This window comes from Electrophorus electricus, chromosome 4 (genome assembly GCF_013358815.1).
Source record: "Electrophorus electricus isolate fEleEle1 chromosome 4, fEleEle1.pri, whole genome shotgun sequence".
NCBI classification, from domain to species: Eukaryota; Metazoa; Chordata; class Actinopteri; order Gymnotiformes; family Gymnotidae; genus Electrophorus; species Electrophorus electricus.
Window position 1 is genome coordinate 13,229,236 of NC_049538.1, and position 13,688 is coordinate 13,242,923.

Here is a 13,688-nt window from a genome sequence, read left to right on the forward strand (position 1 = left end):
TCCGTTGCTTGCGGATGCCGAGAGGGTAGCACGCCACATTAGGACTTTCAAATTTTCCCCATCAGTTTGTATTGTTCCTCTATCTCGGAGTGGGTCGATGCCGAAAGCTTCAGCGCCGAGGCCAGACGTGGCTAATTTCCGTGTGGGATAAGCATGGTGCCACGAGGCACACATTGACCGTCTCTGAGCTTCATATGAGGATGCAATGGGAAACATACACACGTCTCCTAGGTTTCCTGCAATCTGATGACCTGGTGCAAGCCTATTCTCTTTTTTCCCTTTGAGAACGCGTATGTCTACGTTAAAACTCACAGACAACAGGAAATAAGTTTATAGCCATGATTACTAAATATGTGCCTCCAGTATTGAAAAGGAAATTTTCAGTTTCTGGCAGACAGATTGTGAAATGATTTAGAGCAGACAGGACCCAAGTGGAAAGGTTTCATTGTGGGGTTTTGTTTTGTTTTTAATGTTTTTTCTGTGTGTGTCTGCATGTTTGTGTGTGTTCCAAAACTGGTCAGTCTGTTACAGCCTCCTTAGCTGTAATTTATGGCATCCATGGTGTTTGGTGTTCCTTAGTCATGCTTTGGGACAATACTGAATGCCAAATAAAACCACAAAACTCTGACCAGATATCCTCTCCAGAATCTCTCTCTCTCTCTCTCTCTCTCTCTCTCTCTCTCTCTCTCTCTCTCTCTCTCTCTCTCTCTCTCTCTCTCTCTCTCTCTCTCTCCATTCACAAATAGATACACACATACAGCTCACCAGGGGGGTTCTTTTGACTTCTCTTTTTTCCAATACGTGCTCATATTTCTACAAGTCAAAAAATAAATGCAAACTACACTTCTAGTTTGCCAGCAAGGAAACGAAAATATAAACAAGTCTAGTCCTACATACTCTAGGAAATTCAATATTTCACAACATTTCACTGCCAGGAATGATGTAAACCCATATGGTGAGTGGTTTATAAGATAGCAATAAAATCAAATAACTGAAATTAAGGGAAACATTTCCTCTCTCCTCAGATGTCTCTTATGATGCTGTGCGACGAACTGGCTGGTCGAGCAATATGCACAGTGGCAAGGGTGAGCAAGCCAAGGCTCCTTCTACTGCTAACTGACACTTAATTCATGACACAGCGGGTTTATTTGTGTCATTCTGTGGTGTGCTAAAGAAAATGGTCTCCAGCCTCTCATTACTCCTCCTTCCTGAAAAATGCTCACATGCTGAGCGTCTTACACGGCTTCCACTGCAGTGTTTCTCAGGAGTCCGCACAACATACACCACTGTTACAGTCTCCTCGGGTATAAAAGAAAGCATTAAAGCTTTATATATAAAAGAAAGAGATGTAAATCTATAATAAAGCTTTAAGCCACAGAAGTTAGGGGTTCAGTCTTCTCTTCAGTGCCACTGGGAGCTTTAGTGCTCCATTAAACACTTAGTGGTGCAACTAGCTGATGGCGCTGTTTGCTTTGGACAGAAACTGCTGTGTGGATGGACATCACGCTGATGTGTGTGCTCACTGGACTCTCTCTCTCTCTCTCTCTCTCTCTCTCTCTCTCTCTCTCTCTCTCTCTCTCTCTCTCTCTCTCTCACTCTCTCTCTCTCTCAGGCTCCCCGACTGTGGTCTCTCAGAACGTGGCCAAGAGTTCTGATCAGCCTCGGTCTCAGCCAGGTACCACAAACAGAATTTGGCTTTATTGCCCAACCAAAGCTAGAAAGTTTTCTTTAGTCTCTTCTTAAATACAGTAAATAAAAAGCACACAAAACAACAAAAGCAAACATAAAGTAACCTCCTCTGTATCGTCATTATTAAATCTACATTCCCACAACACCTCCTAATAAAGGATGCAAGCTCATCAACTTTTCTGCAGTTCTACAGTCCTACAATACACTCATTCGGTTTTCTCCCTCAGATCCCTATCAGATCCTTGGACCAACAAGCAGTCGACTTGCCAACCCAGGTAAGAAGAAGTTGATCCAGGCGAAATTTTCAAGACCATGACTGGTTACTATATCCAGAACACTAGAATGTTCTAGTAAAGCAGGAGAGGATGATGTGCTTCTGCTTCTGACGTGCTCGTTTTATGTGTGTCTTTCCAGGGTCAGGTCAGATCCAGCTGTGGCAGTTCCTGCTGGAGCTGCTGTCGGACAGCGCCAATGCTGGCTGCATCACGTGGGAGGGAACCAACGGTGAGTTCAAGATGACAGACCCGGACGAGGTGGCGCGGCGCTGGGGCGAGCGCAAGAGCAAACCCAACATGAACTACGACAAGCTGAGCCGCGCCCTCCGCTACTACTACGACAAGAACATCATGACCAAGGTGCACGGCAAGCGCTACGCCTACAAGTTTGACTTCCACGGCATCGCCCAGGCTCTGCAGCCCCACCCTGCTGACTCCTCCGTCTACAAGTACCCGTCCGACCTGGCCTACGTGCCTCCATACCACGCGCACCAGCAGAAGGTCAACTTCGTCTCGCCGCATGCCCCCTCCATGCCCGTCACCTCCTCCAACTTTTTTGGCCCCACCAACCCTTACTGGAGCTCCCCAACGGCAGGAATCTACCCAGGTGCCAGCGTTCCTCGGCACCCCAACTCCCACGTTCCCTCCCATCTTGGCAGTTACTACTAAAGCCCCTCCCCTGGCCGTCATGGCAACTCTCCTGGCTGCACTCGGATACAAAAAACAAACAAACAAACAAACAAAAAAAACACAAACAAACAAACAAAAGTTAAAAAGGAAGAAAGTAAAGGATGCTGGGAAAAGAGAAAATGGTTACGCTTCTCTTTTTGAGCAGAACTCTGGCTGAATTTGCAAAATGAAAAACTGTTTGAAGAAATTGGAAGGAAAGAGAAATTTGTGGGGGAGGGATTAAACCAAAAAAAAAAAAAAAACCCACAACTGGACGTCATGTTTTGATCCACTTCGAAATGGAGTACTACTTATTCACAGGACAAGTGACTGGTTTTGTGGAGTTTGTTTTTGTGGACTGTTTGTCTGGAGTGCCTGCATCTCCACTTGTTTTCGTGCCTTTCTATCGCTGACAGTATGGGCCAAAGCAGTATGGGCCAAAGCAGTATGGGCCAAAGCATCTCTTCCACACACACACACATATACACACACACACACACACACACACACACACACACACACACACACACACACACACATCAAACATAGACGCTTAATTTTACCTTGAAATGACTGATAATTGACTGATATAGTCACTGAAAATCCACCGCTGTAAATCGCCACGTTCTGCAAATGTGAACTCTCCTCAGGCCATGACGTGGCCATGTCTGGACCTGTGCCAGGCTGTGGAGCAGCATCGTAGCACAAAGATCATCCCAAAATGGCAGAGGCTGCAATTGCTCTCTCGTATGCTTATGATGAGCGTAACATTCCAGTGCTTTCAAATAACTCGGGCCTGGCCATGTGATTTCAACCTGTTTGCCCACCTGTCCCCTCTCCTCTAAAAGGAGGGATTCATTCTAGATTATCTGGCAACTGGAACGTGTTGCCGTTCACTTCTCTCCTGCCGTCCTAACTGGAATGCTGGAGCCCTGGCAGCGCGTGAGGGAAACGCTGTAGCTTTGCCCGTGAGGTTTGTCCCAAAGTGTGCGCCAGGCTAGCTTGCGCTAAACATATTATTGCACATCTAGTTCCTCTCCATCTTGATGGCAGAGTCAGTATTAGTGCCCACTGACCTTCTCAGTCACCACAATTCCCTGATTTCTTTTTTTTTAATGCTGTACTTGCAAGTTCCTAGTATTTCCCAGTGTTTCAAAACATTTCCAGCCAATGGGTCAGTCATCACAACCCCAGTAGTAATATTCCAATAACTGGTAACTGGTAAGGTAACTGATATCAGTCAGTTACTGATAGGGATACATAGTATAGTAATTCCTCAATTATCACTGAAAGGTGTCTAGATGCTAAATGTGGTTGGTCAAGTGAAAATCAAACACTGTAAAACGATAAAAGTGTTTAAAGCCAAACTACAAGGCTAGGTCTGGTGTGAAAAAATGTCCATGAGGCAGATGATAAACTTCATCTCACTTGGTGTTAATTTTAAAGCAATTTTAAGTGGTTTGTGTTTCACCACTGAGCTATACTGTGTTTGTAACTTAATTTTCCAGTGAAAATTCACTATATTTAAACCAACAGTAATTTCACTTAAAAAAAGTTCCTTAACTCATAACCTTTGCCAGTCCTTACCTGAAGCTACTTAGCTCACTGAACAGTTGAATGTGGACATTATGCAAAGTACCTCTTAAAGAAAACTTTAATTAAACAAGTTAGCCGTTTAAACAATACAAAAGGTTGACACCATAGAGATCCTCAGATTCGCAAACGCTGTGCGTTTGTCAGACCTATTTGCTATTATTTTTTAATCGATGGTCAACTAGGCATTAAAAAGCATCTTACTGTATAAATTATGCAGAGTTATTTTCATATGTGACAGTATTAAAAGATCAAGATAATTAATACGAGTTGACCTCGGTCAAAATGCAAACTTTTTTAAGCCGTTTCTGAAGGTAGTATGTACAGTCTTAATGTTTTTGTGTCTGTACATTTGGACAATAAGTTTATGAATGTTTTTGTTTTTGATGTGCTCTGTGCCTTGCCACTGCGAGGTAAAAAATAATTGATCTGTATGTTGTTTTTTTTTCCTTTGATGATACCACAAATGCCTTACAGACAATTGTTGTCTTTATAGACCACAATCACAACACATTCTCAAGTGCCAAAATAAAATCATCATTCCTACAAGGGATCCAAAGGTGAAATCTCAGTTCCAATGTGCCTCACAGTTGACTGGAGAGTTATAAATGAAACGCATGTACTATCCCCTTCACAGAATTTTCTTTAATATATCATCAAAGCAAAACACAATGTAAAAATAAGCAATAAAAATCCTAAAAGTAAAGCACCCTCCCTATCATCTCTTCAAAGTATCACTATCTAATAAACGAAACGTGCTAGTTCATATATGCAATGTATTTTGGATATTAAATATATGAATATAGTATATATATATATATATATATATATATATATATATATATATATATATATATATATATATATATATATATATAATTTTGCAATTAATCATTTTGTTACTATTGTTCTTGCAATGTATTATTACCTTTTATAAAAGGGCTGTGTAGATAAAATGTGATAAAAATAAATGTTTTTACATTACAAACTACTGAACGCGGCTGAAAAAAATTCCTTGTTTTAAAGTGTGCTTCCTGTCAATTTTTAATTCATATTGTAATTCATATTCATAAATGACATCAAACAAAATTATGTTGCTGGATTTCATTCAAAAGCAGCTATATGGCAGCATTGAAGAATTCTCTTCGTCTCTTATGTCTCAACTGACTTAATAAAGATAAAGCTCTAAAAGTTTGCTAAAATTTGATAAAACGTTAAATATAGCAACAATGAATGTAAACACAAGTCTTTTTCTTTACAAACAAATTTAATCAGGTTCATCATATAGATAAAATGACAAATTGTGAGGGAAAAAAACCCTGCAGAATCAGATATGTATAGCATGTCTACTTAATTCACATTTGGTACAAATCAGAATTTTCATGTGTACTAGATTTTACAGCAAATAATGAGGAGCAACAAGTGATGCTCAAAAAGGATCCAGAAAAAAGCAGACATGGACGTTTCCACCACAGCAGGCTGAACATCGGATACTGTCCTAAACAGAATTCACTCATGCTGTAGTGGACATAATTCTTTAAACAAATTCCTAAAATGAATGTAACAGAAGTGTGACATAAAGAATAAAACCATTTCCCTTATGTGAGTTGCTCATTTTCCACTTCACAGTCCTTTTCATGAATAATTTATGCCACATATTCATTGTCATTGGATAATTTTCCCAAGCTTTTCAAAAATATGGCTTTTATGTGTAGGCATGTGTCTTACAAATTGCAAATATTTCCTCAGTAAAGAGATTTCTGTGTGTGTGTGTGTGTGTGTGTGTGTGTGTGTGTGTGTGTGTGTGTGTGTGTGTGTGTGTGTCTGAATGGGTGGGTGAATTTAAGTGTGTGTATAAGAAATTTATGTGTGTAACAAACACGAACAAATTTTCTCATTTACTGGAAATGCCTTTGTCTCACATGTGAGTCAGAGGAAAGCATTCCCATGGCGCACCACCCTGTCTTACACACGTAGTTACCCCATCTTCCCCTCTGCTGGCACCTGGCACAAAACACCTCTATCTTTAGCACGTTCCATGTCTTTGTACCCAGGCCTCAAAAAGAATAAGAGATTCTTATCTCTCTACTTGTTTGATTTCACTGGCACTGGCTACTAAACTATCAAATCTAAGATAGAGCTATAGTTATATTGCAATAATGAAACAAATAAATACAAATACTAATATAACATTGACAAAGATGACCAAATTATGCAACAGCACTAACAGAATCAAAAACATTGGTTTCATCACTTAATAAGCAGCTTAGCAAATGACTTATTAAAATAGGCTACCAAGCTGTAGAGTGTTGATGCAATGTGGAGGCAAGCTCACATAGACATCCATAGCTTTGCATTGTCTGCCCCCTTGTGGTAAATTTCAACACTCTGAAATTCGAACTCTTTAGTACCCTTTCAAATTAGCAGTAATATAAAATAAGTTGACTAATATGTGTGAGGATATAGCAGTGCTTAAATATATGTAGGAATTAGGCATTATTTGCAAGGTCGTGGCAAATTAATGACAAGTCATTTATATTTTACTGTACTTTAACAGTTCCTTTAATCCATTTAATTTATTTTTAATAGTTCAACTTTAGTTAAGCATTGTTAATCCTGCTATGTTATATTACCATATTTAGAGAAAATAATCACACCTCACCACGAGAACATCAACCATTTAGAATGTTCTCAGAGGTCATTTACATGTTATTGAATCATTTGAAACAACACATGCTGTTTTTCCCTCAAGCTTGCATGCAGAGCAGGGAATTTAGATGGAAAGACTGTTATTTGGTTATTTATTAACTTTATAATGAAGTTATACAACTTTTACCAAATCCCTTTGTGAGAGGTAGCCAGCTTTGCTAATGAGACAAAAAAACATGGCAGACATATTAGTCCTTGTTAGTGAAACTTTGTTCATATTAGTCAAAATGACTCCCCGGTTACATGGCACTCTTTAAAATGAATAAAGGTGCACATCTCATATGTCCACAAAATCGAGCCAAAAGCTCTCACAACAAGTCCAAAGACAAACCCACAAATGTGCATCACATATGTGTAGCACTGGAGTTGTCTATAAATTCATTCTGTTGAAACCCCTCATTGTCAGAAGCAGAAGTGCAATGGTCACAGTGACCTTGTGCATTGTGGGAGCCGGAGGCACAGTGTGGGGTGAATGAGGGCATTACCCTGGATAAGTTGGAGAAGTCCACACGAAATTTGCCTTCTTTGCTTCGGGAGATGATGGGGAGGAACTGGTAGCCCCACATGATCTCCTTAGGCAAGTATGAAGTCCTAACTTGGAAGGAAGAGCTTGTGGATTCGGCTGTGCCATCCAGGAATACCACCAGCTCAAACTGCTGTTGGTGCAGAGTGTCTGCTGTCATGTGGAAGAATGGACTTGATTTGTCAATAACATGATACAAGGTCAAAGGGCAGACAAAGAACAGGTTGTCCTTCCCAGCGTCCACCAAGAAGTCAACACTGATCTGGTCCATGATGATGATCTCGCCTTCAGGTGTGACTGTGGTCCTAAGCAGCTTGCCGTAGAACTGGCTTTTGATCATGAGGGTCTTGCGCAGGTTGGCCACTCGTAACTGCAGGCAAAGCCTGTCTTGTCTGGTGCAGATAACAGCTATCTTGCTAAAGGTGATGGTCTTGATCCTCTTCCTAGGTCTGGCTGCTTTGGCCATTATCACCCCACACCAGAAGCAGATGATCACCGTACCAAACACAGCCTCAGCTGTGAGGATAGTTATGGCACTAGGGCAATAGGGAGTGATGAGGCGATACCCATAACCAATGGACATTTCAGCCTCTATAGACGTAAGGAAGGCACTGACCATGTCAACGAGATTAATTACGCAAGGAACATGGTCAGAAGATGGGTTTTGCCATGTCAGGTCACCATTAGCATAACCAGCCCAATACCACAAAAGCCCAAACATAAACCAGGAGAAGATGAAGGAGGCTATGAAGTGAAGGATAACATAGGGCCAGTGCATCTCCATTAAGCTGGTCCAGAAATCCAGAACGAGGATGAAGAGGCGGCTGTACCTGACACTGCCAAAGGCAATGTGACAGTGGCCATCTTTGGTCACCAGACGGTTTCTGCGAGCCCGGCGCTCGGCCAGGTAGTTGCTGATGAACTTAATCATGCTATCTTTTCCAGTGGAGAATAAGATTAGCCTGGGGGACAAAGCATCAAGGACACTGAGGATAGTATAGTCACACAAATGTTTTTGGCTCTATGAACTGAATTGTATGAAAACTGGATTTTTAAGGTAAAATGATTGTTATATAGACTTTTATTATGTTATGTAGTCTATTATTATATAGTCCGTACAATGAAATTCATTCCAGTATTTCAGAGATGTTTTCCAATAGAACAAGAACAGTCAGCAAATTTTAGCAATAATAAAATGCTAAATATTAAGCTATCATTTAAATGCCCATTAACCAAATCAAAGACTTCTGATGCCTTAAGACTAAGTGCTCAGTGTTGAATGTGTCATCGTGAAGCTTACCTCACAGATATGTTCAGACGGTGTTGCAGGTCACCAACCAGATTACAGTTTTTTCATTTAAATTTGTGTGCAACCTGTAAATCTCTAAAGTAACCTACGCTACTCATTACTGTCTCACTCTCACACCATCCTTCTTTTTCTCTGCTCCTCTTTCAGAAAAACTGGGCTTTTGTCTGACTGCTGTCTACTGCTGAGCCTGTATGTGGCTTGTAATGTTTACCTGTACACAAACGTCACATGTTTTCACTATGTTTTCCTAACCAACACTGTTAGGAAAGAGTTTAGTGGGGTAGAATTGGTTTAGAAGTACAGCTTTGGCTCTCTTGCACAGTTCTGGTCTACTCTAAAACAATGTTGTAAGTCAGTTCACTTTCAAGAAATATGTTGAAATCTTCATCTGAAGTCAAGAAGCATTTGGTGCTCATATGTAAATTTATTTAGGTTTAGTTAATAGTTAATTTTATTTCATTTCAATGTGTGTGTGGGGGGGTGTGTGTGTGAGAGAGAGAGAGAGAGAGAGAGAGCGAGAGAGAGAGAAAGAGAGACAGAGAAAGTGTGCATATGTGTTTATAATGGAGTTTATATTCATTCTTTTTTTTTTTAGTTAGTTTTTTTTAGTACAGTATGTTCTGTGGAAGCATGACTCAGTGCAAATGTTTTCCATTTAAACCAAGGCTCATGGACGTTCCGGCCAGTCCCTCTTTATTGTGTTTTTTGTGTTCATGTTTATATATATGTAATGCGGTGTTTATTGTCACTTGGAAATGTGGACAGCATACAACAATAAAGTAGGAATTTCTGAGAATACTGGGTGGTGATCAACTTCTCAGTCTGAGTCTCAGTTAATAAAAAAAGTGACTTTTCAGCATCATATATCAAATGATTCTGAGCCTTGACCTGAGCTATGCATTCATTTTAGTCTTAAAATGAAAAGCATTTCTAATGTTTTTTTTGCTTTTTTAGCATGTGTATATTATACAGTACATCCCAGTAACTAGGTGGAGTATAGCTTAAAGCATAACTTGTAAAAAGAGGATAAAATCCTGTGCTGTGGGAAAAAACACAACGAACACAACAAAAACGGTAAACTAATACTTTGTGATCTATTGTCCGCCCTGCAATTATATTCTCTCAATAATACACAGCGTATCCAATAACTTTTGCGCACTGTTTGGACTGTACTATAAAAAAGTAAAAGGTTACAGCAGGTTGCCCTCTTCTCTTGCAATGGTTCATAGCAAGTGCTGTTTAAGCAGAGGTAACTGATGAAAAAAGCACTTCTTACCCAGAGGTAAACAATGTGGGTAGTGGGTGATGAGATATTTTCCTTGAATACTAGATTCACAAAACAAGTCATAAGCTGTATCAGAGTGCTCTCAATGGTATGATATTATTTGTGGACTGTAACGGTATGATTTGACCCTACAAACCTAGCCACTTGGGGCTTTCTGTGTGTTAGTATAGCTGTTTAAATATATGAGTAGCTTCTAAATTATATTAATGGTGAACTGAAATTTGACAAAACAGGAACAAACTCAAACCCCCAAAGGTCAAAACCATTACTTGACAAAACATGAGCAGACACCTTAGCCAATCATAATTTTGTATTGTTAATCCATGCCCCATTCTTGTGGCAAAAAAAACAACAACTGAATTTATGTACAGGTAAACATAACAAGCCCAGCCTGAGGGCACCATACAAAAGCCCAAAGTTGAAGAACAAGCTGTTAGAGACTTCAGAGAGAGAGCGAGGACTTGAGCGTAATGCAGAAGGACTGAGAATGAAAGACTGTCACCTGCAGTTTTGATCTGCAATACACATCCCTGCTTTTCCACAGAGAAACGTAAACTACAGGTAAGTTCCACCTGAACACACAAATTGTGTTATAGTATTAAAAGCAATTAAGGTCAATAGCACAAGTTCAGCAACTTAACCTAAAAAAGGATTCAAAGTCCTGTTCCTTATAGAAGAAAATTCCCTAATTTAATACATTTTGGTTCCTGTTGTCTTTGTATAATTGTTTGTGTTAATGAAGTTTCTGAGAGTTAATGTACTGCTGAAATAAGAAAAAAATTACATAATCTAAAATGACAAATTCTGACTCGGTACCCCAACTCAAAATGCCTCTATTCTTCTTAGACTGAGTTGCCCTGATCATGACACGCAGTCTGCCCCAGCTGCTGAGAGACTACCAGAATGAGTGGCGGATCCAGCGAAACCGACTGGTAACCAAAGACGGCCACTGTAACATTGGATATGCCAATGTGAGATACAGTAGCTGGCTGTCCTACATGCTGGACCTCTGGACCACCTTAGTAGAGATCCGCTGGACTTTTCTCATCTTCTATTTCATAGCCTCTTTCCTTCTCAGCTGGTTTATAATTGGACTTATCTGGTACTGGGCAGCCTATGCAAATGGTGACCTGACGTGGCAAAACCCATCAGTTAACCACAGTTACTGTGTAATTAATGTCTATGGCCTCACCTCTGCCTTTCTCTTTTCCTTGGAGACACAGACATTCATTGCGTATGGTTGGAGAGTTGTCACCACGTACTGCAATAGTGGTGTTACAATCTATGTTTTCCAGGTTGTCCTTGGTGCAGTCATTACCTCCTTTTGGGGTGGAGTGGTGACAGCTAAAATCGCTCTGCCCAAGAGAAGAGCCAAAGCCATCATGTTTAGTGAGATGGCTGTTATCTGCAGTAGACAGGAAGCTCTCTGTCTGAAGATACGCGTGGCCAACCTTCGCAAGTCAGTGATGATTGGAACCCAGATCTATGGTAAGATGATCAAGACAACAATCACACCAGAAGGGGAAACGATCATCATGGACCAAGTTAACATTGACTTCAGTGTGGAAACTGGAAAAGACAATCCATTCTTCATCTGTCCATTGACCTTGTACCATGTGATTGACAAGACAAGTCCATTGTTCCACATGGCAGTGGACACCCTGCCCCAGCAGGATTTTGAGCTGGTAGTGTTTCTGAACACTGTTGCTGAGGCAACCAGCTTCTCCTGCCAGGTCAGGACGTCCTACGTCCCTAAGGAGATCATGTGGGGCTACCAGTTCCTCCCCATCATCTCCCAGAGCAAACAGGGCAAATATCGTGTGGACTTCTCTAATTTTTCCAGGGTAGTGCCCACAGTTACCCCACACTGTGCCTCCTGCTTCCATGACAACAAAGCCCACCGTAAAAACTCTAGAGGTGGCACTGTCAATGAGGGTTTTGAGATGGCAGAAATCAGTGATCTATAGGGATGGAAAATGTTTTCTAGTAGTAGCTTGAATATGTACTGATACCTTGTTTAATTTTTTGTCAGTGTAACTTCATCTCTGCCTTTGCTGAAAAAGTATATGAAGGTTTAAAAGTGAAAATTAAATGTAATTAATTAACTCCTACAGATATATGCTTGCTGTAAAGAATCAGAATAATTTAATGTATTATCCTACATCATCATTAGGCTTGATCTAATATTGTTTGGAAATCTACAGTCACACCCTTTTTAGCAGTAATATTCTTGTGATTTTCTCTGTGTTGCATGGACTTCATCTGTATTACAATCACAGGGGACTGTTCAACTGACATTTTAGGGGTTGGGCCTTGGATATGTCTGCTGTATTTTCCAGTGTTAGTCTATATAAAACAAGAATTGATTGCTGTAACAAATAACTATCATTTATGATGTAGGCTGTATTTGAAGATTCATATATTAGCATGTATTATAAATGAATAATATATTATTCACAATAAAACAGTAAAATGTTTTTGTCCCATAAGGGAGTCATACACCTATACTGGCACTTTACTATAGTTTTTTGGGGGAATATAGAGAGTAAAACAGCCCCAATGGAAAGGTAAACTAACTTTTAACTGTTACTGAAAATTTCTGCTAAGGAAACACAGGGCTTTAAAACAGGCTTAGAATTAAATATTTTTGTTCACTGATTGGTCACTGTACGCATAAATATTTTCTAATTGTGCATGAATGATAAGAATTATTTTTTATTTGATTTTCCTAGCAGGAATTGTATTTAACGACTTGCAATACTATTAATTAAGGATCAAACTATGGTTGTGGTTTCATAATACATGCATATATTCTTGAACATCATGAGAAAAATTTTAAATGTGCATGACTTAATTTACGATTAGTAATGTGACCAGGTTAAAAGAATATGCAGTATATGTGAAACAATAATAAAGACTGAATAAACATTTATACCCATCGCAATTTCCTACAGCATCAAGAGAATGTTATCTATTATCATAAGACAAAGTTATATGTAGGATACTATGTATAGTCTCCATAGAAAAACAACCTATACAGCAAGCTATGCTCTCAGCTTACAGTGTAACTAACTATTCCAGTACAGAACAGACACAAAGGAGCTTCAACAATAGCACACAATGGAAACGGGGCTCACGAACACATATTAGCAACACTTTGCAAAGGACAAATACAGAGTCTAAATAGAGCTTTGAATAATTCTCAGACATGAGACATGTAGAAAGCAGGGTGGTGGATAGGTGGAGCCGGGGCATCAAATGATCAACCAGATAGAGCAGAGCTGGTTTAGGGTCTCCTGGGGCATTGTGATATGGAATCTATTTCACAGCTCCAAATTCTGATTATATTTTCCACTTAGCAATACTGCTCAGTGTTTTCGGTAAGGTTCAAAGGATTTGAGGAACTATGGCAAAATTATTTTCCAGGACAGTAAAATCCTAAATGTAAATTCCTTTAAATTTAGCTTTTAAATGCACATGACATTATAAACCATTTGTCAACAGCTCTGACAGTGCAAAAAAGCAGTGTCCATATCCCATCTTTCAAAGACATTGAATGGTTCCATCTGGTCAAGGCTAATGTAAACAAGGTTTAGAAGTTGCTGCAATGCCCTCCCATTGAGAGACAGTGGCTTA

The 13,688-nt window shown here is 39.8% G+C and overlaps 3 protein-coding genes across 8 annotated transcripts in view; 2 read left to right on the top strand and 1 right to left on the bottom strand.

Annotated features, from left to right (window-relative positions):
- Positions 1–4,736, top strand: part of fli1 (Fli-1 proto-oncogene, ETS transcription factor) — a 34,379-nt gene extending 29,643 nt beyond the window's left edge. For all 5 annotated transcript variants that reach the window (XM_035525249.1, XM_027010076.2, XM_035525250.1 and 2 more), the window contains 4 exons: positions 1,026–1,085; positions 1,613–1,675; positions 1,917–1,964; positions 2,104–4,736. In XM_035525249.1, coding sequence (XP_035381142.1) covers positions 1,026–1,085; positions 1,613–1,675; positions 1,917–1,964; positions 2,104–2,633 — 701 coding nt within the window. In that variant the 3' untranslated portion in view covers positions 2,634–4,736. The remainder of the gene's footprint in view (positions 1–1,025; positions 1,086–1,612; positions 1,676–1,916; positions 1,965–2,103) is intronic.
- Positions 4,737–5,160: 424 nt separating this feature from the next.
- Positions 5,161–12,268, top strand: LOC113577438 (ATP-sensitive inward rectifier potassium channel 1-like). 2 transcript variants are annotated; one of them, XM_027010079.2, is made up of 2 exons: positions 5,161–5,351; positions 10,947–12,268. In XM_027010079.2, the coding sequence occupies exons 1-2, from the start codon at positions 5,300–5,302 to the stop codon at positions 12,017–12,019; spliced, it is 1,125 nt and encodes a 374-aa protein (XP_026865880.1). In that variant the 5' UTR covers positions 5,161–5,299; the 3' UTR covers positions 12,020–12,268. The 2 variants fall into 2 exon arrangements, with proteins under 2 accessions (XP_026865880.1, XP_026865881.1); XM_027010080.2 differs by lacking the exon at positions 5,161–5,351 and adding an exon at positions 10,512–10,613 and having other exon boundaries at positions 10,899–12,268.
- On the bottom strand, positions 7,236–8,389 carry LOC113577439 (ATP-sensitive inward rectifier potassium channel 1-like). Its single transcript, XM_027010081.2, has one exon. The coding sequence runs from the start codon at positions 8,387–8,389 to the stop codon at positions 7,280–7,282; it is 1,110 nt and encodes a 369-aa protein (XP_026865882.2). The 3' UTR covers positions 7,236–7,279.
- Positions 12,269–13,688: the final 1,420 nt, after the last annotated feature.